The 27,123-nt window shown below is 40.3% G+C and overlaps 1 protein-coding gene across 3 annotated transcripts in view; it reads right to left on the reverse strand.

The window, feature by feature from the left end:
• Window positions 1-373: 373 nt before the first annotated feature.
• The window catches only part of LOC135263135 (mucin-2), a 29,679-nt gene continuing 2,929 nt past the window's right edge, over window positions 374-27,123 (reverse strand). The window contains exons 2-35 of one of the 3 annotated variants that reach the window (XM_064350794.1): window positions 25,990-26,100; window positions 25,039-25,211; window positions 20,985-21,569; window positions 19,993-20,016; window positions 17,826-18,944; window positions 17,651-17,710; window positions 16,550-16,597; window positions 15,800-15,882; window positions 14,510-14,589; window positions 14,074-14,122; window positions 13,496-13,533; window positions 13,284-13,417; window positions 12,865-12,976; window positions 12,565-12,641; window positions 12,009-12,056; window positions 11,848-11,915; window positions 11,375-11,418; window positions 11,054-11,090; window positions 10,938-10,960; window positions 9,650-9,777; window positions 9,372-9,489; window positions 8,455-8,967; window positions 7,837-7,993; window positions 7,458-7,607; window positions 6,930-7,049; window positions 5,870-5,915; window positions 5,601-5,704; window positions 5,256-5,380; window positions 4,653-4,924; window positions 4,288-4,390; window positions 3,198-3,481; window positions 2,915-3,016; window positions 2,555-2,707; window positions 374-1,166 (exon numbers count right to left, since the gene is read on the reverse strand). In XM_064350794.1, coding sequence (XP_064206864.1) covers window positions 1,063-1,166; window positions 2,555-2,707; window positions 2,915-3,016; window positions 3,198-3,481; window positions 4,288-4,390; window positions 4,653-4,924; window positions 5,256-5,380; window positions 5,601-5,704; window positions 5,870-5,915; window positions 6,930-7,049; window positions 7,458-7,607; window positions 7,837-7,993; window positions 8,455-8,967; window positions 9,372-9,489; window positions 9,650-9,777; window positions 10,938-10,960; window positions 11,054-11,090; window positions 11,375-11,418; window positions 11,848-11,915; window positions 12,009-12,056; window positions 12,565-12,641; window positions 12,865-12,976; window positions 13,284-13,417; window positions 13,496-13,533; window positions 14,074-14,122; window positions 14,510-14,589; window positions 15,800-15,882; window positions 16,550-16,597; window positions 17,651-17,710; window positions 17,826-18,944; window positions 19,993-20,016; window positions 20,985-21,569; window positions 25,039-25,211; window positions 25,990-26,100 — 5,392 coding nt within the window. In that variant the 3' untranslated portion in view covers window positions 374-1,062. The remainder of the gene's footprint in view (window positions 1,167-2,554; window positions 2,708-2,914; window positions 3,017-3,197; window positions 3,482-4,287; window positions 4,391-4,652; window positions 4,925-5,255; window positions 5,381-5,600; window positions 5,705-5,869; window positions 5,916-6,929; window positions 7,050-7,457; window positions 7,608-7,836; window positions 7,994-8,454; window positions 8,968-9,371; window positions 9,490-9,649; window positions 9,778-10,937; window positions 10,961-11,053; window positions 11,091-11,374; window positions 11,419-11,847; window positions 11,916-12,008; window positions 12,057-12,564; window positions 12,642-12,864; window positions 12,977-13,283; window positions 13,418-13,495; window positions 13,534-14,073; window positions 14,123-14,509; window positions 14,590-15,799; window positions 15,883-16,549; window positions 16,598-17,650; window positions 17,711-17,825; window positions 18,945-19,992; window positions 20,017-20,984; window positions 21,570-25,038; window positions 25,212-25,989; window positions 26,101-27,123) is intronic. The other 2 variants (XM_064350796.1, XM_064350795.1) reach the window with 2 other exon arrangements.

Genomic DNA, 27,123 nt, shown 5'->3' on the forward strand with positions numbered 1-27,123 from the left:
GAATTACCCTGAATGAAATTCCTGCACTGATCGCATTGAACTTTGGACAAAGAACATTTGCACCACTTGAAACAATGTCTACATCATGGCATGCACACCGTAGTATGGGAAAAGACAGCCCAGTGGGTCTCTGCTGAAGTTCTCCCTATCACCAGAGAGAAACTACACAAGAGACTGAATTCTGTATAGTACAAATGCATTTGATGTTAGCACAATAAAATTGTTCAACATCATTTTTCTATAGCTAGTATTGTAATCGTTTATATTCAGATACTGTACGTGAAGTGTAAAATGAAGAGCATGTGTGCACTATATGTGAAAATCTGGATTGAGTTTACAGTATGACCTGAGAACAAAAACAGATTGTAACAGCTCAGAAGAGAAACCGAAATAAACTTTATTACATTGATTTAGTCTGACGGATTTAATAACATTAAACTGTACATTGATTAATCATGGACATCGACACAAACATACATGTTTATCTGACAAAGATACATTGTTCAGATTATTCAGCGTGCCCTACATAATATATGGAATTTTTAAATAAAATGAAAACAATAATATAAAAATGAATTGCAAATAAACATTGTAATTGAAGAGATCTTTAAATATCTATCATAATTATACTACAATACCTTGTAGTTTTTATCAATTTGCATTGTTTTGTCAGTGTACATAGATTAGTGCATTGCAATGCTATTCAGAGAGTTAAAATACATTGTGCTGTCTCATTAGTATGAGGGAATTTTTGGGAAACTGACGTCTCAGGTATAGAGGTTACTCTGTGTTTGCCTGTGACTGCATATATGTCTCTTTAGAGGGTTGAATAGGGTTGGGTGTGTGTTTGTGTGTGTGTGTGTGTGTGTACTGAAACAGAAAATAACTGCTTCACAATCAGGAGAAACACAATACAGCAGTTAATAAGCAACAGCAATCACACAGATGGTGAATTTAATATGCTTATGCCTATTTAACATAGAAATCTACCTCATACATACATCGAAACACTTTAAAATGTCTATTGGCCTACACTCCGATGCAAGGTCTTTTTCCCAGAATTCACTGCCCCCTTGGGGTTCTGTGACGGCTGTGGATGTCATTCAGAACCACGTCTCCATTGGGCTCCTCCAGAGCGGTTATCTCCCTGTCTTCATACACACCACCTACAGCAGGTGAAGACACTTAAATATGTTTGGGACAAAGATACATTTATTTGTAAGTAAACAATGCACATGTGGTTAAAATGCACATTCTCAGTAATTTTTTTTTTTTTATCACATTTTTATACATTTTGCTTTCACCATGTAGGAATTACAGAACTTTTTTTTTAGTTCACATGTCCACCCATTTCGTGGCACCATAATGTTTGGGACAAAGGGCTTCACAGGTGTTTCTGATTAGTCATGTGTGTTGAATTGCTTCTTTAGTGGTATGGGAGCTTTCAGCATCTAGTCTTGATTCTAGCCTTTTTATTGCCTTTGGAGTCTGTAATTAGTGCTTGTCAACATGAGTTTTGACACTGAAAGTCAAGGAAGGCATTACGAGGCTGCGAAATAAGAAAGAAAAAACAGTCAGAGACAGGCCAAACCTAGGCCAACAAAAATCAACCGCTTGGAACATCATTAAGAAGAAAGAAAGCACTGGTGAGCTCATTAATTGCAAAGGGCCTGGTAGGCCAAGGAAGACCCCTGCAGTCGATGATGAGAGAATTCTCACCATAATTAAAAAAACAAACAAACATCTGTTCGACAGATAAGGAACACTCTTCAAGAGGTAGGCCTGGATGTGACAGTGACTACTGTCTGCAGAAGACTTCATGAACAGTTACAAGGTCCAAAGCCCCCCCCCCCCCCCCCGTGAGGTATTGGCTCACTGATAGCAGCAGCAGAATGAATTCTGATGTGTACAGGAACATCTTATCTGTCGAAGTTCAAACAAATGCTTCCAAACTCATTGCTAAAGCAACAAATGTTTTTTTTTTTTAAAGTTCATCAAAGCCAAAAACAGGAAAATTCTTGACTGGCTAAAAAAAACTTAAGGCAACTAGACACCAAATCAAGCAGGAGCTAAAGATGGCTGCAGTACTACACATGACTTTAATTTACACAACATTGATTTGTCCAAAATATTATGCTTTCCTGGGGGACTATGTACGAAAATTCTGCAATTTCAAAAGTATAAAAAAATACCCTTAAATAAAAGCTATGAATGTACACTTTAACCACATGTGAATTTTTTATTACAAATCTAAAATTGTGGAGTACAGAGTCAAATCAAGAAAAATGATTAATCAAGATAACGATTAAGCAGTACCTAGCTTTAAAAAATGCTAGTTGAATACTTCAGTGAATATTCCAGTGTTTTTAAAATAAAATGCTACAAGAAAGTGCCACAGACTGCTTGAATACATGTGTGATCCCAGAGAATCAAATGCAGTTATAATTCCTTGAAATTACTACAGTATTAAACAATGAGGGGGGGGGGGGCACAGTTGGGTGCGAATGAAGGCTTGACAGAGTATTAAGAGTGTGAGTAATCAGTTGGTGCTCACCAATGCCACTGGCTCCTCCATTGCTGTCACTGGCCAGGAAAGAACTGCTGGAGGTGTTGCTGGAGTGCAGGGAGTTGCTGGACCCAAAGGAAGTCGCCTTGTTATCTCTGAATCTGTTGGTCGTCCGGTGGTGGGTAGCAGTGCGGCTCCAATCTGAGGCGTCACAGGAGAAGCAGGTGTTAGACAGAGGACCTGAGAGAGCTCAGTGAACAGGGGTTTAACACCTATCCTAGATGAATGCACAAGCCAGTTCTCATCAGTGAATCAGCTGTGGAAGAATGAGCTTAATTCCTTTGAGTTACGGAGGCTGCTCTCTGCCCGTGTGTTGCCCGGGACATTTGATGAGGTCAGAAGCCAAACCTGTGTTCTCAAGCAGCCGCAGTTTCCCACAGCACAGGTAGGTCCTCCACTGCCTGCGCACATTGTCTTTGATAGCACAGTGGAAGATGAAGATGAAAAAGCCTGTGTGTGAAAGAGAGAGCCAGCATTCCCTATGATTAATTTGCCATGAGAGACAGTCAGTGCCAATCTCCGCACTAGTCAAAACATTCTGGAATGCAAACATATTGGGAATGGATGTTAACAAGGAAGTTCTTAATCAGGTGAGAAAATGACTCATGTCTACCTAACTTAGAGGTCTCACCTTGCAGCGAATTGAAAATGGCGAACAGATACATGAAAGCCAGGTTGACGGGCCCCCAGGCGAAGAAAGCGAAGCCCCACGTGAGTCCCAGGATAACGGTCAGCCCGGCCACGCTGCGCATATTGTGCAGCGTGGAGCGTTGCTGTGTGTTGTGGGGGTTCTGCCGCTTGATCCGGTACAGCTGGACTAGCACCACTACAAACATGGTCAGGTTCACCAGGAAGACCACGCAGAAGTAGGCCACGACAGACACGTAGAAGGCCACATCATTCTTCACCCAGCAGCTAACGAAGCAGGTGGAATAACATCAGCTTTTGGCACACACATTCCTCTATGTGCACTATTTATAAAACAACCGCTGGGCTTGTACATATGGATGGCAAACTCAACTCTCAATTATTTATTTTTTTCTTTCTTTTATTTAACCAGATTAAAAAAAAAACATAACTCAATTCATATTGGCAGTGACTACTTCAGAATCTATGTGGGCAACGATTGTAAGGGGTTGTGCAGCCAATCAAATTTTATGATATAAGATATAAGATATACTTTTATTGAACCCCGTGGGGTAATTTGTCCTCTGCATTTTACCCATCCTAGTTAATTAGGAGCAGTGGGCAGCCACAGTGCAGCGCCCGGGGACCAACTCCAGTTCTGAGGCCAGTGCCTTGGTCAAGGGCAACTGCAGGAGCGCAGCTAACATGCATGTCTTTGAGTGTGGGAGGAAACCGGAGTACCCAGAGTAAATCCACGCGAACACAGGGAGAACATGCAGGCTCCACGCAGGGAGGACCCGGTCGGACCCGGATTCAAACCCGGAACCTCCTTCTTGCGAGGCAACAGTACTAACCACTATGCAACCGTGCCCGCCCAGAGGGCTGAATTTTTTTATTATTTGGGTGTGCGTTAAACATTTTGATAAAGGGTGATCCAACAGGTGGCTCTGCCTATCAACAAATTTGGAGATTTAAATGATACCAGTGTACCTACATTGCTTGCATCCAAAGAAGAATGTTTTTCATGTCTGCTATATTTTCCCCAAAAACTGTTAAATATGATAGAGGCTTTTGATAAAAGAAATCTGACTTACAAGCCATCCGTGGTGCCATTAGCAAACTTTCCATAGGAAACAAGGCCATAGTTCTTCTCAGGATTAATCGCAATGACAATGATGACCACAACAAGAGGGACACCTGAAATATGCCATCAAGGAAAGGGAAACAATAGTTACAAAATGCATATATGAACAAAGCATAGAGCTGGAGTTGGAAATACATTCAGAATGTATTAGATAAAGTAGCCAAGCAGACATAAAATGCAAATGCATACCAGTTTCAATGAAACACTTTCCTCGAGATTCTTTAGCCAGACAACAGCTGAACCTACGTAAAATCTGAGGAAAAGACCAGGGGGCCCATACAGGGGACCATTCTGAGGCACCAATGGGTAACTCACCCCAGCCTACGAGGGAGAACTTGAGCATGTATCTGGACACGTAGGTGTTGAAGACCTTTACGAGAGCCAGGTACATGTGGATGGCCTCCAGGCACATCCAGGTGAAGGACACTAGCAGGAAGTAATGCAGGAAGAAGGCGGTGGAGATGCACAGGCCTTTGGCCTCAGGGTACAGGGCCAGCCACGAGTCCAGCAAGAAGGTCAGATTCAGAAGCAGCAAGGCTGTGCACAGCTGGATCAAAATCTTAGAAGGGATGTCCTTCCGCAATTTCCTGTGTAATAAAATCAGTGTGAAATCAGCTCACATAGAGTTAATTTTACTCTGATAGAGTTGAATGAACACTGAACATGAACACTGAACTCTGAACAGGATCAGGGCTTCTATTCATGCACAGAGATGTTTAACTGAATTTATGACACTGATTTTCATGGGATTTCTTGGTATACTTCTGATATACTGCATGTGTTACTGTATTATCATGTTTTGCATTATTAACTATTAATCTCCATTATTATGATATTAAATCATCTGGTTTCCCTGTAGGTACAATAGGTTCTATAGGAATTGACACAGAGAGAAAGGTGAAAGGTTGCATGACTAACTCGAAGGCAAGATAGGTGAGTAGAGTGATGGAGAGGAAGATGGCAGAGATCCCACAGCCAATGTTGGTGATGTAGGTAAGGATGATTGACTGTACACGGTTTGTTATGCCTTCTCTAGAAATGTCCTGCAATAGAAAAGTTGCCAATTAGTCACAAATCACTCCACATCAGAATCACCAGTTGTTTCACACACAGATGGGAATGAAAGAATATAAAAATATGAAATTTCATCAGGGTTCCAAAGCACCAGGGGATCTTGTTATTGAAATGGAATTAGAACATATGAGAAATTCATTTAATTTTGCCAATTAGTTCATTCAAATTGCCTGGTTGAGTCAAACTTACCAAAAGCACTGCAAAGCTGGTGAGGTGGTTGCAGCTGCAGTTTGTCTCTTCATTTGTTGATTTTTCAACAGAGCAACCACTTGGGTTCCAACCTCCTGACCCACCTGCCAAAAACCAAACCAAACCAAATCAAAAAAATAAAAACATAGACGCAACTCATAAATAGTGACATATATCAGTTGAATCAGTTCCAACTTATGATATAATTATTTATGAAAATACCTATTTCTTTTTTTTCTAAGAAGCTGGCAAAAAACAATAGAACTAACCATTCATACGGAAGTCCCAGAAAACGCAAGAGGCTACAAAGTTTGCCTGTGGGAAAAGGGAGAGCAATTTGGTCGGTTGGTTGGTTCTGATGATGCAAATCAAAATGCAAACACAAAAACACTAATTTCCTGCAACCAGCCATTAATAAAAGACCAGACAAGCAGTTCTCTTGGTGTACGCCACGCATGCACTCGCCCACTTGTCAAATTTATGGTGAAGGATGACTCATCAGACCGTATCACTTTTTTCCACATCTCTGGAGACCAGTGCCTATGGTTTTTGCACAACTGAATTCTCAATTTGCATTTGTCTTTGTAATGAGCAGTTTATGCACTGAAACCCTACTATAATATCCCCCTCTCGTTGTCAACGGACTTCTTGCTTACACAGTCTGATTACGTCCTGCATTGACATTCTCAGTCACCTGAGGAAGAGTTGCTCTTCTGATTTTGCATACATATCATACTAATGCACAAGCACCACAGTCATTAAATGTGAGCTTTCGACCACAATTTCTGACCCCATTTTCTGATGTCCTTCCCATAGATATAAATACAGATGTCACTTTAGCCACTGTTCCTATTGAAACACTAGCAGTCTTTGTGACTGAAGCCCCAATATGTGGCCCAATAATGAATCCTCTTTCAAAGTCAATTATCAAAGGCAAAGATATGTTCCTCTTGCTGTCTTGATCCAAAATCAAGGTCAACTGGGCCTGCTAAGCATTTGTATACATGAGCATGACAACATGATAGGATGTTAATAGCTTAATTGTATCATGTAGTAAACCAGTATGGAAGCATCTGCATTAGTTATGTTTCTCCACTCATTTACTCATGTTTTTCCTTTAATTTGTCACCTGTCTGTATATATAATTTATAATTATCTGTTATTGTAATCCCATGTCTGAAAAACATATGTATGTGTTCCAAAACTTAATCTGAACATGACGTTTTGTGGTCCAAATGCAGCAACCAAATATTAAAGAGACAGAGGGAAGAACCCCCCCCCCCCAAAAAAAGGGCAAATAATGAAAGTTCCTGGACTAACTGCACTTACAGGGACAGGTTCATTGTTCCTCAGGGTGATGAATACTTTGTTTGTTAAGTTGGTAATCGATAGGTTTGCCACACTCGTTCCCAGAATACCACTGTTCAGTTTTCCTCGAAGGTTTCTATCCTGGAGAGAAAGAGAGATTTGTTAATTTTTTTTGAGTTGTCAACATCAATCTTCCCCACTTAACTAAAATAAAAATTACTCGGGGGAGACATTTAAATATTATCAAGCATACTAAATGTGTAAACTACTTCAGACTTGGGCAACTCAACTCCATTCTAAAGGGGTCATAGTTTCATGTGTGTGTCATTACACTACCAGTCTCTGAACACAAGGGGTTAAAAGAATAACAAGTTGTACCATTTAGTTGTACCAACTAGTTAATTATCTATCAGCAAAGAATGCCTGAGGATACTATGGCAATCTGAAACAGTGGATGAATAACCTCTAGGCAATAATTAAATATGAAATGCCATTTTCAATGATGAGAAGCCAAGGAAAGAACAGCAAAAATACAAACTAAGATGCAACCTGGAACACAGTGCTCTTCTGGTAGAAGTTGAACTGGATCCTGGAGGCCAGCAACTGCTGCTGGGGGGTCAGGCCAATAGTTAGGTTGGGGGGCAGTGTAATGGAACCCTGTGGGGAGCTGGGTGTCTGAGCTCTGAGAGCACGGTTGATCTGTAGGACATTGAGAGCACATAAGACACACAAAAACATGCATCAAACATCAACACATACCGTTCAGCAAACACACCAAAGTATGCATCAAGCAGATTATTTTTCTGCATTGGTGCAGTACTAGTAATGATAGCTGCATTATACTGCATTATTGGTGTGGTGGGAACAGAGCATGAAAAAAGCAGCATTCTGCATGTGTTATGCTTTATGTCTTGAGGCACAGTCATACCTGCACATTGGAGGGGTTTGTGATCAAGAAGGTTGTCCCCTGAAAGTTGGCACCATCCACTTTCTTCACAGCCAATGCAACTGAGTCAGACAAGATGGTCTCTGTCTCTCCTTTCACAACCAGCTTCAGTCCAACAGTATCCACCAATCTAATTATCCTGATAGGGATAAGTAAGTTTTGGCTATAATGTATTTGTCTGACAGTCTTTTGTCAAGGTAATGCATAGCACAGTCAGTGGATGGTAGCTGGATGGACCCCACGATACATGGGTACTTTATGTATACCAATACCATCATTGATGTGTTTTTTATAGCTGAATGAAACACTTAACAAAATATGTAAAGTTGCACATGTGGTTGCATATTGCTGTTATTCTGCTATTTTCTCCTAAAGCAATTCTATCAGAACAATGTTTCTATTTGAACATAAACATTTTCTGTTCTTGTAATACTCGAGTTATGTGCACAGTTATTTAAACACAGTGAAAACATTTGTGGGTCTTCGCATATGAAAATAAGGAGTACACATTGTTTTCACATGGGTGATAGGCACAGTCTGTGGGTACAGGTGAACTGTGACCTCATCTGAGACAGTCACTGCAGGACACTGAAGACCCACCTGTTGGAGGAGGAGGCCAAGGTTGTAACAGGGGCATTGAGGAGGTTGCTGACAATAGTGACAGAGGTGTTCCCAAGGGTCAGGCTAACATTGGGCCCAGACAGCAGGCCCTCCAGCTTGGTGACAAGCTGATCCACCTGGGAGGAGTTGAGGGATGAGACGTTCCGCGTCAGTTCCAGCAGTTGCGCCGCCTGCGCCTCTGCGCTTGCGGTCGTCATGGGAACTGTAATTTGGGTTGTGTGCTTGGTGACGTTTAGAGATGACGTTGTTGCGTTGGCTGGAGGCACTGCAGTTGTGTTGAACCTGTGGGTGGTAGAGTTCCTTGGAGCCACTGTTGTGTTCAGCAGAGGCCCAGTTGTGTTGGGCTTGATGGATGGAGTTGTCGTGTTCTGTGGGGGACCCGAAGTTGCATTGTGTTGTATTGTGGTGTTTGGCTGTGAGGAAGTTGTGACCATAGGAGGGTCTGGCAGACACACTTCAGTGAGGGGCATGCCCAGAGTTTCGCCACTTTTGCTAAAGGTAGAACATAAACATCTTGATTATATACTTTAAAAAAGATATTTAATTTACACACCTATGAAAATTATATGAATATAACAATAGCACATGTTGATTTTGCAGAAATATTAAATGTAATGACTGTGTACATAAAACATCCCACTTTTACATTAATACAAAAATATCCAAACATAAAATATACTGAAATATACACATAAATAAAATAAGAAGTACCCAATACTAAAACCATTCAGTTTATGTACAAAAATAATACATATTAATAACATAATACAAAAATATTGCTCATAACCAAAAAATAAAAAGCCACACTAGTATATCAACTCTATACATTAAATGCTAAGTGGATATTGACAGTAGACACTAATGGCATATATGAAAGTGGGCGGTGCTGTACTGACCATTTGTAGCTAATGCTGTTGTCCTGACAGATCCGAGAGTATTCTAGATTGGTGCCAATCCAGGTGAAATTGGCTATTGACATAATGCCAGAAGATCCTGCAGGCCAGCCACATATCGCTGACAAGGAAAGAGAGCACATAGCATTTGTATGTGAAAGCGGCAACTCGGGAGAGTCCACAGGAACAACCGCTGTTTCTGTATACCAATTACCGAAACACACGCACACAAACACGCATGCACGCACGCCACACAGTGACAACTATTCTTGTGGCCTTACCCACTCGTCTGAGGGGGCCATTGTAGAAGACGCCCTGTTTCTTTTCAATGAGAGACACAATGGTAGCTCGTAGCGTACAGATGTCCATAGACTTGGCCAGCTTTAGAACCACAGTGCAATTGTCAATCCTGGTGATCATGAGAGAAAAGGGGGGAAGGGATGGAGGGGCAAAATGAGAGAGGCAGAGAATGAGAGTGGAGCAGGTAGACGAGTAAGGAAGAGTGCAGAACAAAAAGCCAGGGGAAAAAAATTATTGGGAGGAGAATGTGAAATGGAGAGTGGCAGAGAGGAAGGATGAGGCAGCATGGAGATGGAGGGAAAAGAAAGATGATGAAAATGAGACCAAAGCTCAAAATAAAATACACACAAAATAACACCTACAGTCATAAGCCGCGTTTCCACCAAAAGTACCCGGAACTTTTAGGAACTACTTTTCAAGGAACTAAAAGGTTCCTTCAGCCCATGGTTGTTTGCGTTTTCACCGCGGTCCCGCGAAGATTAGGCAAATTAGCCCACTGACGTATGAAAAAGCGACGTTGTCGTCGGTCCATCTGTCCTATGATTTCTTCTGTAACCCTACATTATTTTCTAATAACCGGGACAGCCCGGAGGGGTTTATTCCACTTATATACAACGGGCTAACAACAATGGTTACTTTTGTATTTATTAATTTTTATCGATTGAATCATTACATTACATTACAGGCATTTAGCAGACGCTCTTATCCAGAGCGACTTACACAACTTTTTACATAGCATTTTACATTATATCCATTTATACAGCTGGATATATACTGAAGCAATGCAGGTTAAGTACCTTGCTCAAGGGTACAACGGCAGTGTCCTTACCCGGGATTCGAACCTACGACCTTTCGGTTACAAGCGCAGTTCCTTACCCACTGTGCCACACTCCGTCCTCTTTTTAAACATAGCGGCTGAAAATAAATACAAAAAAATGCTGCGAGTACTCGACCAATCAGAAATGTTCAGCGCTGCAAGCTCCACCCAAAAGGTTCCTGTACTTTCGGAAAGTACTACCCCCCGAGCAGGAACTTCTTGGGGGGTAAAATAAAGCCCCAGGAACTAAATTTAGACCCTAGTTCCTGCGGTGGAAAAGCACTGAGTTCCTAAAAAGGTTCCTAGTTCCTGGGTAAAGTTCCTGCGGTGGAAACGCGGCTATATTCTTTACTGTCATAAAGAACCTTTATTCTCACAAAGAATGACAAAAATGAGTCTTTATTTCAGAGCTTTTGTTCATTTTATTTTAATGACACATGGAAGAAACTTACTGTGTTCCCATGCCAAAGCACTCCTAGCAAAAGAAAAGAACACAGGTTTTACCACACAGGCCTTCAGCCAGCACTGTGGAATAGTTTGACTGTAGACACATTTAATATAAAAATACCTGATAGACTCGGGAAATGATGGGAACCTCAGTGCAACTATTGTTGAAGAAAGAGTCAATGATCAGCAAAGGTGTGTCACAGAATTCATAAAATTAAAACGTGTCACTTGTCTTGATTGTATATCCATAATAGGTATAGTGTGAGGCTAGTTTAATTATTGAGACTGCATGCATGTCTGATGTTTGTTTGATTATAGATATCATATGCTTATGACTGTTTTGGACTCTGGCGCAATTATATATACATATATATATATATATATATATATATATATATATTGTGTGTACTGGTTGTAGATGGTTGGATAGGAAGGAACATACTCTGAGCTGTTGCACATCCGTGGGGTTGAACCCAGCTCGTGGATCTGAGAGATTGTGAAAGGTCAACAAAATCATTCCTCTCTTTGAAATGTGCACACATGCACACACACACACACACACACACACACACACACACACACACGATTATGCACGCACACAAACAGAAGTGCAAATGTACAGACAGTCATGCCTACACAAAAGCACAAGCCTAGTATGTAATAATTGATCCTTCAATTATTACATACTAAGTGTAGAACAATTGTAAAACATAAAGTGTTGCAATTCTTGTGACCTTTGCTGTTATGAGCACATAAAATGTTGCAGCACACACATGTAGCAATGTAAAATAAGACTAGTCCCTCTTGGCATTGGGCTATCAATACGAGATATCATTATAATCATATCCAATATTAACAGGGAAATTGCATTAATAAAACAAATCAATTAATGAGTAGCACGGCATAGGAACTTACCAAGGACGTAATGTTCTCAAATAGGATGCTATGGTTAGTGACTCCCAGAGTCAGAGTATAGTATGCAGCTGAGAGAAAGAAGGAAAGAGAAAAAGAGATGGTGAGAAAGGGAATGGGTCACTGTTTTTGGAGCCTGGGGTACATATTGCTGAACTGCTTACCTGTTTCATTGCAGAAAGCAGAGCAGTCACAGCCAACCTCCTCGCTTACTGAAACCCAGACAGACAGCAGGCATTTTCATTAAATATCCAGTACTCAAAGTTCAATGGCAGACGCTGCTTAATTGATGGAACAGCTGTGATCAGTGATGATGGTCCAGTCTATGTGATTGCTAATGCAGCTGAGGTCAGTAATCATGGTTGAGTGAATGTGATTCCTAGTGTAGCTGAAGTCAGTAATCATGGTTGAGTCAATGTGATTTCTAGTGTAGCTGTGGTCAGTAATCATGGTTGAGTCAATGTGATTTCTAGTGTAGCTGTGGCCAGTAATCATGGTTGAGTCAATTTGATTTTTAATGCAGCTGAGGTCAATAATCATGGTTGAGTCATTGTGATTGCTAATGTAGCTGAGGTCAGTATAGTCATAAATAAGTCTGTGATTGCTAATGTAGCTGTGGTCAGTAATCACGGTTGAGTCAATGTGATTTTTAATGTAACCGTGGTCAGTAATCACGATTGAGTGTATGCAATTGCTATATTAGCTGTGACATGAACTCACCGTTGCTTGTAGTGCAGTTTTGACCCACTGGGGAAAGAGACTCCACAGGAACAACCACTGTTTCTGCATACCTTTTACTAAAATGTACACACACACACACACAAACATTATATACCGTATTGCACATCTATCATAAATGTTGAAAAAAAACAGGCTAATTCATTACTTCTATCTTTGTGCTCAGAGTATTTCATGCAAAATGTATTTTTTATCGTTGTGCATTAGAAGTGATGTCATATATTGCTAAAATATTATGGATTATTGGTTCCATAAAAAGGTCAGCCTTCCATTGGGCCTTACCATGTGACAGGTCCCTCAGTGTGACAGTCATCAGGAAGTGGGAGGGAGGAGTTGCATTTCTCAAAGCCTCCACCAACAGGCAGCATTTCTTCACTGGTGCACAGCCCCTTGCCTGTATGGAACCAAATAACCCAGTGACTTCCTGCAACAATGTGATGATATCATAACCCTGCCTCGTGCAGCCTGATGGAAATATTATTAATGCATCATTCTAATGCTAAATATTAATTCCCCCATAATTATACTGATTCATAAAGTAAAACAATATGTATGCCATAAAAATAAATATTTTACATTCATATTTTTATGGGGAATGAAACCCTGAGATAATGAGTGAACACAGTTAAAATCCTACTGAGGCCTTCCAGTGTCTGTCTCCGATCTGCCCGTTCATTTGACTGCAGGTTGCTGGCACTAACCCACTCGCTCCACGTTCCCCAGCAGACGGGCGCTGATGGATGTGCCCTTATTGGTCTCTAGCACCTGGTGCAGCACACAAGGGTCTGTGCGCTGGCTTAACTGGAGCAGCACCGTGCAGACAGTCGTTTTGGAACTGCAATCAGGGAAAGAGTGTTAGAGCACGGAGGTTCTGCTCAGAAGTTACCAAATATGCTGTGTTTCAAATACTGACCTTTGATTCTCTTTGTCATCACACATGACTTCGACTCCCTAGAAAGGAAATGGTGGCACTGTGATTGCCATGCATATACATACTATATGCACACACACACACACACACACACACACACTCACACACACCTATGCATCCCTTCCTCTTATGACCCTGTAATAAACTCATTGCTTGATCAATTAAGTACCAGCTTAGGGCAGAAACACCCCTTTTAGGAGGAAATGCGCAGCCCAACTTAACACACTTAAACATTAAAGCAGTAATCAATGGTTTACCTATCAGTTAACCTCTATATTTAGCTGTCACAGAATTAAAACTTCCTCTGATTAAAAATCGTATATTATTCCTCATATTATGCAAATTATTGTTTTCAATTAGCCTATTCACATATTCATTATCCTTGCCAATAAATATATATCCTGTATTTCCAAATCATTGTCGTGTCAGTTATTTGACTAAGTTCTCTACAGACAAAATTCTGATTGATGAACTCTGTTGTTCTGAATAAACCTGACCAAACTTCACTACATCATGAAGAAATAAATGAGTATGTTGTCTGTTGAGAGAATGGTCCTTACCTGAAATAGGGAAACAGAAGTTTCATTTTCATTCTTGCACGTTCCTTCCCTACAGAACAGAAATATTTCTACAATGCAAAGTCGTCTCAGAGTATTACAATTTTTCATAATTTCAGTGATACGTTTTATTTTTATTACTACCTGCAATAAATCATTTGAAGTATTCTCAGGTTTATCATATTATGCATATGTCATTATTTAATATGACTGTGGGCACATATCAAAGACATGTAATTTGGTGAAGTGACCACATGTTGACAGAGCATTGTATGTTGACTAAAATTACTAAAATTAGTCAAATGTCTAAAATGTACAGGTACATAACTATTACAGGGACATTATTTGAAAATGGGCAAACAAATTTAATTAAGGGGATGGCCCTTCTTGGATCAGTCCATGGCAACACTACCCTGGTGATTGCATTCAGTTGGTCTACCTGACTGAGGAGACACTGTTGCTTGAGGATGCTCCCACATTGGACGGCACACAAGCAGAGACACTGAACACACTTTGAAGCTGAAAGAGATTCATTGTACAATGTCACTTTGCATTGTTGATCATTCAGGTGCAATCAGAGTTGATCAAAACTAATACAGGGCTCGAAAATGGGTCGCATATGCTCCCGAAATTTAATCTGTTCGACCTCGAAATATAATTGGGAGCATTTGTGCGAGTGCAAATAATTGGCCTGGTGCGACCTTTTTTTTTTCTTTTTCCAGTCGAACGTCTCTTTCTCTGTACATTCGCTAGCTAGTAGCCTACACTCAGTATGTGCCTTGTGAGCTGACGGTGACCCTTCTAACCAATCGTGAGCTTGACATTCTTACCTTTAATGCTGATTTTTAAATTGGTTAATATTAGCCTTCAATCTCACCCTTTCGCTGCACTCCACTATCACGACACAGAGCTAACACGTTAACTAATGTTACCTGAAGACAAAAGTTTATGTTCAATTTATTAGCGTTATCGAAAGCTGAAAAGTTGAAGCGAACGATTACGGCATTTTTTTAAAAACGTTAACGTAATGTTTTGTGTAGCGACCCGGTTGAAACAGCTAATTTCTCCGATGCAGTTTACTAGCGGTTGATTTAATTAGCGGTATTAATGTGACGAGAAACGCTTTGTCGTTTGAATGCACAACACGCAATTCCTTGAAGAGTCGACACATTTTAGGCGTGACAGTTTAAAAAATCTATTGTATATAGGCTATTGTTGCTGCTCCTCACATTTTGGTGGGTGCTCCTAACTTTTTGAAGTTGGGAGCACCAGTGCTACCAAGTAAAAATGTTAACTTTGAACCCTGATATATTATTGAAGCTGCACTTCCCTGGCATATTGTCGGCATAGTAGGGGCTACGTTTACTAACTGCTACATCAGCAGAAGCGTGCCTGTGGGGCGTGCCTGTAAACAGACTGAGCCGGACCGAATTAACTTCTCACACCACCGAAATACCGCGCAGGTTACGTGCCAATTTACGTTTTATTACTATACATACTATTTTTATGATTGGATTAATTAGTAATTATATTTGATGCAACTTTAGCTATATTTCCATTACTTTTCAAAAAATATTATTTTGCATAACTTTTCCAAGGCCTGGAAATTGCATTTCAAATTTCATTGACCTTTCCAGGGTTTTCATGACCGCACGAACCCTGCAAATACAAAATTGGCACTGAAAGAGGCCTCGGCCCTGAAAAACACGAGTCACATGACTATGCCTACCCAGGTCTCCATGGCTTCAGATATTGACTCGTTGTTCTTGCCATTTATTGGTTGCACTTCCAGGACCATCCAGTAGAAGGCAGCTGTAATGCAAACACACACAGAACTCTCAGAAAGAATTCTTACAGGTGTGCTTTAAACCTCAGAATTCTGGGTTACTTCAAGCCTATTAAAAGTAACTACACAGTATTCAGACAAGATGCAATTCATTCCTGATTTTTTAAATGGTAATTGAAGTATCTTTTTATCCATTTACAATTTGTATCATGGTTACAAGTTGGCATAGTTAAGTAACATTTAGATCTTTAGTGATATTGCACATATACTTGCTGGTTTAGGAGTGTTGTTAGCCATGCGGATGCACTTATGTTCTCATGCCACTCTGTGTCTGCTAAATTAAATTAATGTAATTAAATGAATGTAACATAATAGCGACTGCTCTTGCTTAAAATGGCTGGCATGTTTCATGCTGGTGGGTGATACACATTCATGGATGTTGACATGAGTCAAAAGCAAAAGTTTTGTGAAATCCATGAAAGGGCCAAGGGGAATACATGCTCCATTCCTGTGTCCATCTATTACATTACCAAACCTGAGGAAAGTTTTTGGTAGGACCGAGGCCCAAGCCAAATGTTGCAAGTGCCTTCACTAGATTCCTTGATGAAAACACAACAGTGCTGCTTCACTACTTCCAAAATACACTTCTAACAGGATCAACAGGAGGCAACAACGACAAAGGAGATAGCTCACATTTGTTGGCACATAAATCTGAGAAGCTACAATGTAGCATTGCAGGGCCTGAAACACAGAAGCAGACAGAAAAGTAGAAATGAGGACATGCAGTGTTAAAAATGAGAAACTAAACACCCAAGTATAATAATTTATTGAGCCTCATCGAGATGAATAGGGCTGTACACTTGTTGAATCAACAGGGTTTACACCTGGCTGATATTCAACTAGCCTTGCGAGTCTCTTTGTGACCTTCCATAGGATTTTGGTGATTTTTTACAATCTGACAGTTTTTTCAAGAAAATTAATGAAATTATATGATAAAAGTCACATTTAAATACTGTAATGCAATAGAACTTAAAGTAGAACTTTTTGGAACAAACATGACTTCTTCCAAGTCTATTTTTGCAGAATGCAATGCATTTGCGCTGAAGGAAATTAATACAATGAGAACTTGCTATTACTAAATCATAACCCTTCAGCTTGGCAGATGCTGCCTCAAACAAGAAAAAATCCAATATTGTTCCTCCACTTCAGAAAGGAAGACAGTTCAAAGCTGTAACCATGCATGTAATGGCACATGGTTAAATGTTCCTCACTACAAAATCTGGCTTATTAAAATTATACTACTACTAGTGTGATTTTATTGTTTATGATGCTGTTAGTGCCTCACACCTGCACAGTCAACAGAAAATATTAAGGATGACACTTGAGTATAACATGAGTATAGCACTTTCTACTGCTAAAGTAAGCTTTCTATCGTTATGATTCTTATTATATCAGAGAGCTCAGGGTACAGTAAACTATAAGCATGTATTTCACATTTAACTTAACTGAACAAACTAATCCTACCATATGGAACGTGCACAGGCCATGTCTGACATCATAGACAGCTACATCATTGCTATTACTTATTATATTAAATTACATTTAAACAGAACATTAGTTCTGTTTGCCTCCAGTCTGACAAAGCAATGACATGGAGTCATTGTGCTCCCAGCCACTGAGAAACACACTGGATACCATTGCTGCACTGCTAAACCCTGAACACCTGCAGTCCAAACAACTGCTACAGATCACCATCCTGATCCTACACCTATACAGACCCTTTGTAGTACTAACCTGCTGTGTTGTTGGAGGAAGTAGCCATAGTAGGGACTGTGAAACTTGCAGTGGTGGATGCTAAAATGAAAAATAAGGCATTTACTATCATTATGTTTCATTTGTTAAAATGTGTTCTTTGTGGTCATATGGTCAACAAATAGCACAAAGCATGCATGAAATTTCTGTGACTTACTGTTCATCATAGGTTCCATTGACGTGGCTGATACATTGGATGTGGCTGGAGATTCAGAGAATGCAGTTTGTGTGGAGGATGTGGGTTGAGTAGAATTTGTGAATGTGGTTGGAAATTCTGTGGAGGATGTGGGTTGAGTAGAATTTGTGAATGTGGTTGGAGATTCTGTGGAGGATGTGGGTTCAGTAGAATTTGTGAATGTGGTTGGAGATTCTGTGGAGGATGTGGGTTGAGTAGAATTTGTGAATGTGGTTGGAGATTCTGTGGAGGATGTGGGTTGAGTAGAATTTTTGAATGTGGTTGGGGATTCTGTGGAGGATGTGGGTTGAGTAGAATTTGTGAATGTGGTTGGAGATTCTGTGGAGGATGTGGGTTGAGTAGAATTTATGAATGAGGGTCGAGATTTTGTGGAGGGTGTGGGTTGAGTAGAATTTGTGAATGTGGTTGGAGATTCTGTGGAGGATGTGGGTTGAGTAGAATTTGTGAATGAGGTTCGAGATTTTGTGGAGGGTGTGGGTTGAGTAGAATTTATTAATGAGGGTCGAGATTTTGTGCGGGATGTGGGTCGAGTAGAATTTGTGAATGAGGTCTGAGATTCTGTGGAGGATGTGGGTTGAGTAGAATTTGTGAATGAGGGTTGAGATTTTGTGGAGGATGTGGGTTGAGTAGATGCTTTTGAATGAGATTCTGTAGAGGATCTCCGTTGAGTAGATGCTGGGAATCTATTTGAATGTGGTGTGGTGGATGTGTGCTGAGTAGATGTAATGACTTTGCTTGGAGATTGTGTGGAGTGTGTGGGTTGAGTAGATGTGAGGACTGCGGCTGGAGGTTGTGTGGAGAATGTAGGTGGAGGAGATGTGTTGAATATGGCTGAATGTGGTGCAAAGGATATGGGTTGAGCAGATGTGATAACTGTGTTTGGAGGTTGTGTAGACAATGCTGGTTGATATTTGTCTGACGTGTTTGACAAGTCTACTATTATATGGGATATGGCTGACAATACTTTGTGGGATGTGGTAAGTGGAGCTGGAGGATTTGTTCTTGTTGAAGGTGGAATTGGTGGAATATCTGTTCTGGGTGGAGTAGGATGAATGCCAGAAGTTGCAGATGTTAGAATTGCTGAAATAGAGGCACATGGGTCAACATTGGTGTGGTCTGGCCATATAGACCCGCCCAGTTACATCACCATAATCACCAAAAACTGATTTGTTTTGATCATTTGAGCTATCTCTCCCTGCAATTCTGAAGAGATCAAAACAGGAAAGGAAAAGAAGAAAGTTAAAAGCAGATACAGATTTATACTAAATAGTTAAACTAGAGTTCATAGCAGAACATTAAATGCACAATATTATTACTGTAGAACATGAAATATGTCAATGTTTTACTAAAAAAGAAGTAAATGCATTTCCTGAATAATCAACTACTTCCACAATTCCACACCCCATAATTTTATCTATTCTTTTCCCCAGTGCTAAAGTTACTGTTAGAATTTCAAAAATAATCTATGTGAAGTAATCTTGGTATGAAAATTAGTTTCATACTAAGATGATAAAGGAGAAGGCAACAGGCTAGCAGTCGAATGCCAGTTGTGGTCCACCCAAAACCTCTTTCCTTACCCATTTGTTACAAATTTTGACAATGAAAGCTAGATCCATTCAACAAAAGTGAACTACATAGAAACAATAAGGATGAGATCCCTATCACTGCATAAAACTGCATATTGCATAATATTTAACTGGTACAGCAGCAATCACGTGTATATATGTGCATAATCTGGTTAGCCCCAAGTGTAATAAATATTAGGAGTCAACCATACATGAAACAAATAAGTATTTGTTGTCTTTTACATTAAACTTTTAAAATACACAGAGATTATCCAATCACACACAACATACTCAAATAGATCAAGACTACTTATCAGTCATTGTTGTGTGTTTCAAATTTGTAAACAGAATGTTGAATCAGGTTGTAACATATGCTGTCATTTTCAGGAATTGAGTTTTCTGAAGTTGCTGTGGGTTTTCACATCATTACTTATGTCTGCAGCGTGTTGCGATTAGTCATTCAATTTCAGGAAAAGCAGGGAGGAAGATTATGAGGAAAATAGGAAATAGCAGGAAAGACTCCTGATATTAGCACAAAGAAAAATACACTCCGGCAGTTTTACCTGCACGTCTCATCCTCCTTGTGCCTGAAGGATTAAACGTGACACCAACATGAAACACACAAAATGGAGACTATTTCTCAAGACTCTAAATTATAGTTTCCCTTTTTCCCTAGTAATGCAGATCTGATGACTACAGTCACAATATATTGATAATATATTGTAACTGTATAGCTAAATTGCTATACAGTTACAATATATTATCCAATATATTTGGATAATAAGAACCACCAAAACATTCCCACCATTGTGTATAAACTCAGATACCCACACACAAGTGCAGATACAGCTGTTTATAAGCTGCATGTTATTTGATACTACATGATTAAACAACCAGTTATTGGTCTGTAGGATCCAACGGGAAGAGGATTTCACTTTGATCACACTGCTCCATATGGCATACAGAATGATAACTTATTGAATTTTTGGGAAATCACACTATCACAGTGAATAGTGAATTAGTAAATTTGTCCACTAGTTCACACTGGATATTTTAATCTAGCATATTAATTCAGTTTTAGAGTATGATTTTGATTGGCTAAGAGTTTTTTTGTGATATTTTAGATACAGTTTCTGACAACCTGCCAGCATTATAATACCCGGTACAGGGGCTTTTAACTTTAGCATTTAGTAATACACTTCAGGTAACTCCAAAGCAGCTTGTAGGTATGCCTCCATAGACTGTAAGTATGTATATTACCTGATTATTTAGAAAAGACATTTAATCTTACTTTCAGTTGACTTTATTTCCTATGGCACATGAAACCTGAGACCAATGACCACCTCCTTAATACTCTCTAACTTAAAACATGCATATAAATTGAAATACAGACAAAAAAACCAAAGAAAGTGAACTATCTATTTGAAGTGTCAGGTACAAAATCTCATGTTACTGTGATTTCCACAGGAAAAGGTCATGGATTCCCATCTTTTCCAGCAAGCATCAGATGCTCTCATGCTGCAGAACCCATCGGAGAGGTGGGTTAGGTACTCACCACACAACAGGCTCTCATCTTGCAGCGGGGGATGATTGCCCATTTCCCACTGCTCTGACCTCCACCCCACCACGCCTTCGTCCTCGCAGACGCCATGGCGACCGATGTCATCCCAAATACGGAACAGGTACAGCTCCACCGCTCCTGCTCCGGCCTTCGAGGGGGAATCGCCTCGGTCCTTGGACCCGAGGACCAGCTCACCCGCTCCTGGGACGTTCTCGGCGACCACCGTGCGCACAGAGGGGGACCCGTCCACGTCCAGGCTGACACGCTGCCGGCTCGCGTCTCGCTTCAGGCAGACGTGGTACCACCTCCGGGGGAGTAGGTGCACTGGAAAGCTGTGCCTCACGCCCAGCAGCCACACGTACAGGCTCTGCCTGTCTCCCTGCAGGCCCAGCTCACGCTCCTGGGCTTGGGGGTGGCCGTACGTGTAGGCCGTCCACTCGCCAGGCACCAGCACTCGCACGTGCACGCAGACCGTCATGTGCACCAGCTCCGGAACCTGGACGCTGTCCCGCAGAGTCCAGTGGTCCCCGCTGTCCTGTGAGAAATGCACCTTGGAGTCATGCATGAAGCTGGCCTCCGCTGCAGGAAGACAATAGAAGAAGAAAAGGGAGGAGAGGACAATGGAAGAGGCAGAATGGATGGAAGAATGAAGGTGAAGACAGATTTGACATTTTCATTCACAATTCAGAATCTGTTATAAACAGTAAAAAACACTGCATGGAATCATGGTTTGAGGCTCTGTTCTCATCATTATTCATCTAACACGCTTCAATTTAGTCATCCGCTGCAGCATTTCCATATTCTCTTCTGTATTTAATTTGCCTCACAATTACATTAAATGTCTTTTGGAGTACATAGCCATTTAGAATGGCAATATTCCTGATTGATTTTTTTCACATTTAAAAAGTTCTTCCGCATATTATAAAGTATTGCAGTGTAGTAGAGAATAGAATTCATGGCCTTTTCTGAACCTTAAAGAATTTTCCGGTTGAATTCGCTAATCATCTGGAGAGTGATTTATCATCGTGGAGAGCAGCTCAAAAGTGGATAATGGGCTTTCAGGACCAGGACTGAATAGCCAGACTGGATCCGCTGTAGCTGCATGGGTGTTATGAGTAATGGTATCTGAAATAATGGTCGGCATTTCCACTGCTGAAGTCTAACCTACAACTGACCACAGACGTCAGTAAAGGTGCACTTGTCAGGTATGGCCTAACACCAACATGTATTCAATTTCTGTAACAAAATGAGTGGAATCATTTTGTATGTTCTTGTCCACTAGCCTATGATGGATGAAGAATTCCTGATGCGTCTACTTTTATTGTTTTTTAAATATTGAAACTGAACAATACAGATTACCATACACCCTTATCTACCACCAGCCTGAATGGCATAAATCTAGTTTATTTTGTATTTTGAACAGTTGATGATAAATGAACGGGAAACACGGTGCCACCTACACTAAATGGAAGTTAGCACTGAAAAAAACATAGCTATCATTAACTTTTTATTGCATAAGTTGCCATACAGGTTCAAGACTATAGGCGCAGCAGAACAGGAATGTGGAGCTACGCAGTCACTAACAGAGTGTGATAATTTCACTAAGATGCGCAGTATGTTGATACGGTCATACCGGACTCATATGAGTAGAGGAGCTGCCAGATCTGCTCACATGGTGACAACATTTCTCGATAAATTAATTCATTCCTCAACTAGTTCTGACTCTCCTTTTATGTGTCCTCTGTATGACTAAACATTTTACTCTGAAATGCAGTAATTGTTCCCTTTGAATCTGGAACTTCAGGTTTTCTATTACTGGAGCTGATTTCACCAGTAGGTGTGGCGGTGATGTCTGATCCTGAAGCATGTTCAGAAAGCCTTGATGATTGGTAACATAGATGAACTGCTTTTATACTTTTGACTCTTCAGAAATGTTCCACAACATGCCTACATTCCACACATATTCAGCTAACAGTGTCAAAAGCAACTTCTTGTTTTAATTTTCATCTTGAAGACTGTAAGCTGAAGTAGGGTTTTATTTTGATACATTTGTTGGTTTTGTTGCTTTGGCAGCACACTTAAACCACTGCTAAACCAGGCAATGCAAATATTTTGTTCTCCAAGTAATTTTTTGAAATATCTCAAGAGGTCAACTGAGGTTTGGGAAAAAATAAAAGTTAAAGTTAATTTAATTAATTAATGTATAATAGACAAGGCTGATACACTGTTTGTCCATACCAGAACCAGAGCAGTTTATGTAATTTTTGGGTGAGGCTTGTGGGTTGATCTACAAGTCTAATGATGGATTCCCATGGTGATTGGAAATCAAGTCAAGCTAGGCAATCACAACAGAGAAAGCCAAACAACAACAGTGTGCGGTAAAAGAGACTACATTGACTATAATAGAATTTGTTCATTTTAACCCAGGGAAAAATTAATAAAAATAAAAGTTGCATTGGCATGAGAGACATGAATGCACTGACTTGCGCATCCCCAGTGGCTGGGATATGAACCCGGGCCAACGTCGTGGCAGGCGGGAGCTCTACCATTGGGCCACCAATGCCCCCATAGTGTGCTTTCATTACAGAATTTTAATACACAGCATATACTGTAAACAGTGGTCAGTATGTTCATAGAACTATGTATGTATGGTCATAGGACTGTTTTTTTTCCAGATATATTGCAATATCTGAAAGCAGCAATAAGTTGTACTTGTCTATATATTGTGAAGTGTCACAATATAGTTTCTGATTGTGATATTTAATTCCAAACATTACAATATACCTTATTCCCATAAGGAGTCATGCAAAGTTTTGTCATAAAAGTACATTCTTTTAAGCAAGATAGTGAAAAACATGAACATGCCATTTGTCTGTTAATATTGCATTCGCACATTAAAACTCAACAGTCCTCTGGAGTTTGACGGGATCAGTAGTTAAATTAATTTAATATCTTTACCTTGCCATGCTGGGACAAGCATATATTGCTACTCATTGGGACAGAACGAACGCTGATACATTGTCATTGTCACTCATTCATCTAGGAATAAAACATAAAATTATTATCTTGTCAGTGCTCTTAAATGATATATCAATTAACATGGATTTATTACCATGCGAGAGCTGATAATGAACAGAAAACAAGAGAGTAAAAGTGTTTGTAACCAGTAATACAAAAGCCACTGAACTAATGGCTTCTCTGGTTGTGCCAGTCCAACGCATGCGCAAGACCAAACCAGCAGTGAGGATTTAAATCTTACATCAACTGATCTTGACTAGGACTCACAGAACACATTAATACATCCTCTAAATAACCACTTCAGCTCCCTTTGTCATTCTAAAGACAGTTACAGTATGGATACAAGTAAGAGCATTGACCGCAGGTGACTAGAGCACTGGAAGCAGGTAGGGAATATATCGGTTACACTGCTTAGCATGTAACCTGGCATTAACCTAGTTGAGAACGGAGTAGCAGATGCGTGGTGGGAAACTGTACTAGTGACATGAGGAACTGCTTTGGAAATATCAGAAGGGCTTGTATTGAGAATTCCATGGCTCACAAATGCAAGACAGTCACCGGCTGATAAGGATTCGCCACAGAGAGAACACGTGACAAACAGGTGTCAACAGGGACATCCGGCAGAAGCAGGTCTGATAAAAGAGTAAATGAATGACTCATGGCATCAGAATGGTCCCAGACAATCTTGCCGTAGTAATCAGCTATCACTTGCCTGAAATGCAAGTTCCTTCCCTTGTACACAAGAGTAGTGCCACCCCTCCAGTGAAATATGTGCCACCACATAACAGGACTTGTAAGTACAATGTTTGCAACAACAGTTGACAAACTGAAAAAGTATGTGTGAATACAATCTCTATCAACCTCTCTCTCAAAGAGTAATGAAATGATCATTTCACATAATTCAAGCTTATGAAAGGTTAAAACAGTCCATGAAACACCAGTCTGATGAGTCTCCAGCATCTGAAATGCTGACCTGTGACTCCATCTTATGAAAGACAAAGACATTTATAAACCAGAATAATGCTCTTACCTGGGACCACAAGACATAGGAGCAGCATCAGGGAAAGGAGGACATAGCAGATGAATTCACTTTTTGATCTTCTCCATGAATCCGGGTCTGTGCCGGGCATCCCTCTGTAAGGCAACAGCCAGGACATGTTATTTCTCTTGGCACCGTGCCCCAGCAGATTACTGTCTGAAAAGCTGCAGGAAACGACAGTTTGGGGCCGCAACTTTATTTGGAGTCTACTAACAGGTCAAAAGGGGGGCATAATCCATCTTCTCAGGAAAAATCTTCCAACTTTATTTCTAATTTTAGGGAAAAACAATAACATGAATATACACTTGCATTCACATAACACATTCAATGCATGTTTCAAAGTGTTTTACAATAGGGGAGTTTTGTCCTTCATGTACAACCATTGTACAGTGCCATACTGGCTTAATATTCGTATAACATGCTGAGTGCAAGCATCTATATGCATGTATTGTCCATGCTCCTGCTTGTTTGGAGGACATTATGCAGTGCCTTGCTCTGTATATTAAAAACCAAGAACAATTCTTATTTCACTACATGCAGTTTGCACACCCTGTTTGTGTGTACGGTTTTCAGTTTTTTCACAAAATTCTGAAAAACCTCCTTTACTCCACTCCCCCACTACCACTTACCTCCTACCCAGAAGTATGTGGAGGGGAGGAAGTGGAGGAAAGGAGAGAATGAATAAAACTGGGACAGCTTATCTGCTTCTCCGTTATCAAAGGTGATGACGGCTATTGATGAATTGTTGTAGGCAATCTAGCATTCAGATAGGACACTATATGTGATCACAAACTACCAAACCACACACAAATTTGGTTAAATATCTTGCATAATTGGGGAAAATACAGTTTCTCTGCCATCACCACTTTCTAAAGTTTTTATTGTGTCAGTTTCTGTAGGTTGGTCTTTCAATCCCTGTGGGCGTGAGCATGATGATGTCACCTAGAAATGTGAAAAGACTTCCGCGGTAGTATACATCGATGTATCCTTCGCATGAGGAGGTGTGGAGCCGAGTTTGAAGCCTCTTCGTTCGTCACCTCCAATATTGGGGCACTGGAGGGAGAGGGGACACAAAAGATTGGTTTCTGGGGCATGGAGGAGAGGAGGTGGTAGTGAAGGAAAGGATGATACAATTTTAGAGTATTGGGATGCTCCCTAAGTGTGAGGAGGACACAACATACTTAAGGCCATGACAGAGTACAAAGGTCTTGTATTGAAATCAAAGGGGTTTTTTCACACAAATGTGAGTGGGGACAAGACTAATCATATGATCAGCGGGTGTTCGTTGTAATTGCCAGTGTCAATCACGTGAATAGAATTCAATTTTTTACATACAGGAATTTTTGTGACAGCTTTTTGATTCTTGTGTTGGTATTTTAGGGTCTATGATAATATAGTGATAAACCCCGTGCCACTGGGTATGTAAATAATGCCTGAATACATTACATTACAGGCATTTAGCAGACTGTGCTACACTCAGTGCTACACTGAATAGAGTTGTGTTGCTGATTATTACCAAGTTACATGGGGCAAGAGCACTTATCATTTTTTTTTTTTTTTTCGAGCCCTCAAACAGTCTCATAGCCAATCACAGATCTTACATGCGGCCTGCAGATGGCCTTACAGGTGTAAAATATTAATAAATCAATCAATCAATCAAATTTAAATTATATAGCACATTTCACAGCAATTGTCACAATACGCTTCACAAACAACCCTGGCCTAAACCCCCACAGGAGCAAGCCTAAAAAGTGGCAAGGAAAACCTCCCTGTGGCAGATGGGAAGAAACCTCGGAAGGAACCAGGCTCAAGAGGGAAACCCATCCTCCTCTGGTCGGCTCACATTGGTGACCAACATGGTCAGTCATGGTCAGTAAAATAGCTTGTAAGTTTCAAGTACAAGTAGGCTAGTTGCAGGCTACAGTAGCCAGTATAAATATGAACCTGACATTGAGGTTTGCATCAAGACACTAATTAATAAGCATTCCGCTATATCAAATCAAAGTGAACATCTCAGAATACACAAACATAACAATTTACTTTAATTTCAGAATCCCAATGTGCCTGATGTCGGAA

This window comes from Anguilla rostrata, chromosome 9 (assembly GCF_018555375.3).
Source record: "Anguilla rostrata isolate EN2019 chromosome 9, ASM1855537v3, whole genome shotgun sequence".
NCBI classification, from domain to species: Eukaryota; Metazoa; Chordata; class Actinopteri; order Anguilliformes; family Anguillidae; genus Anguilla; species Anguilla rostrata.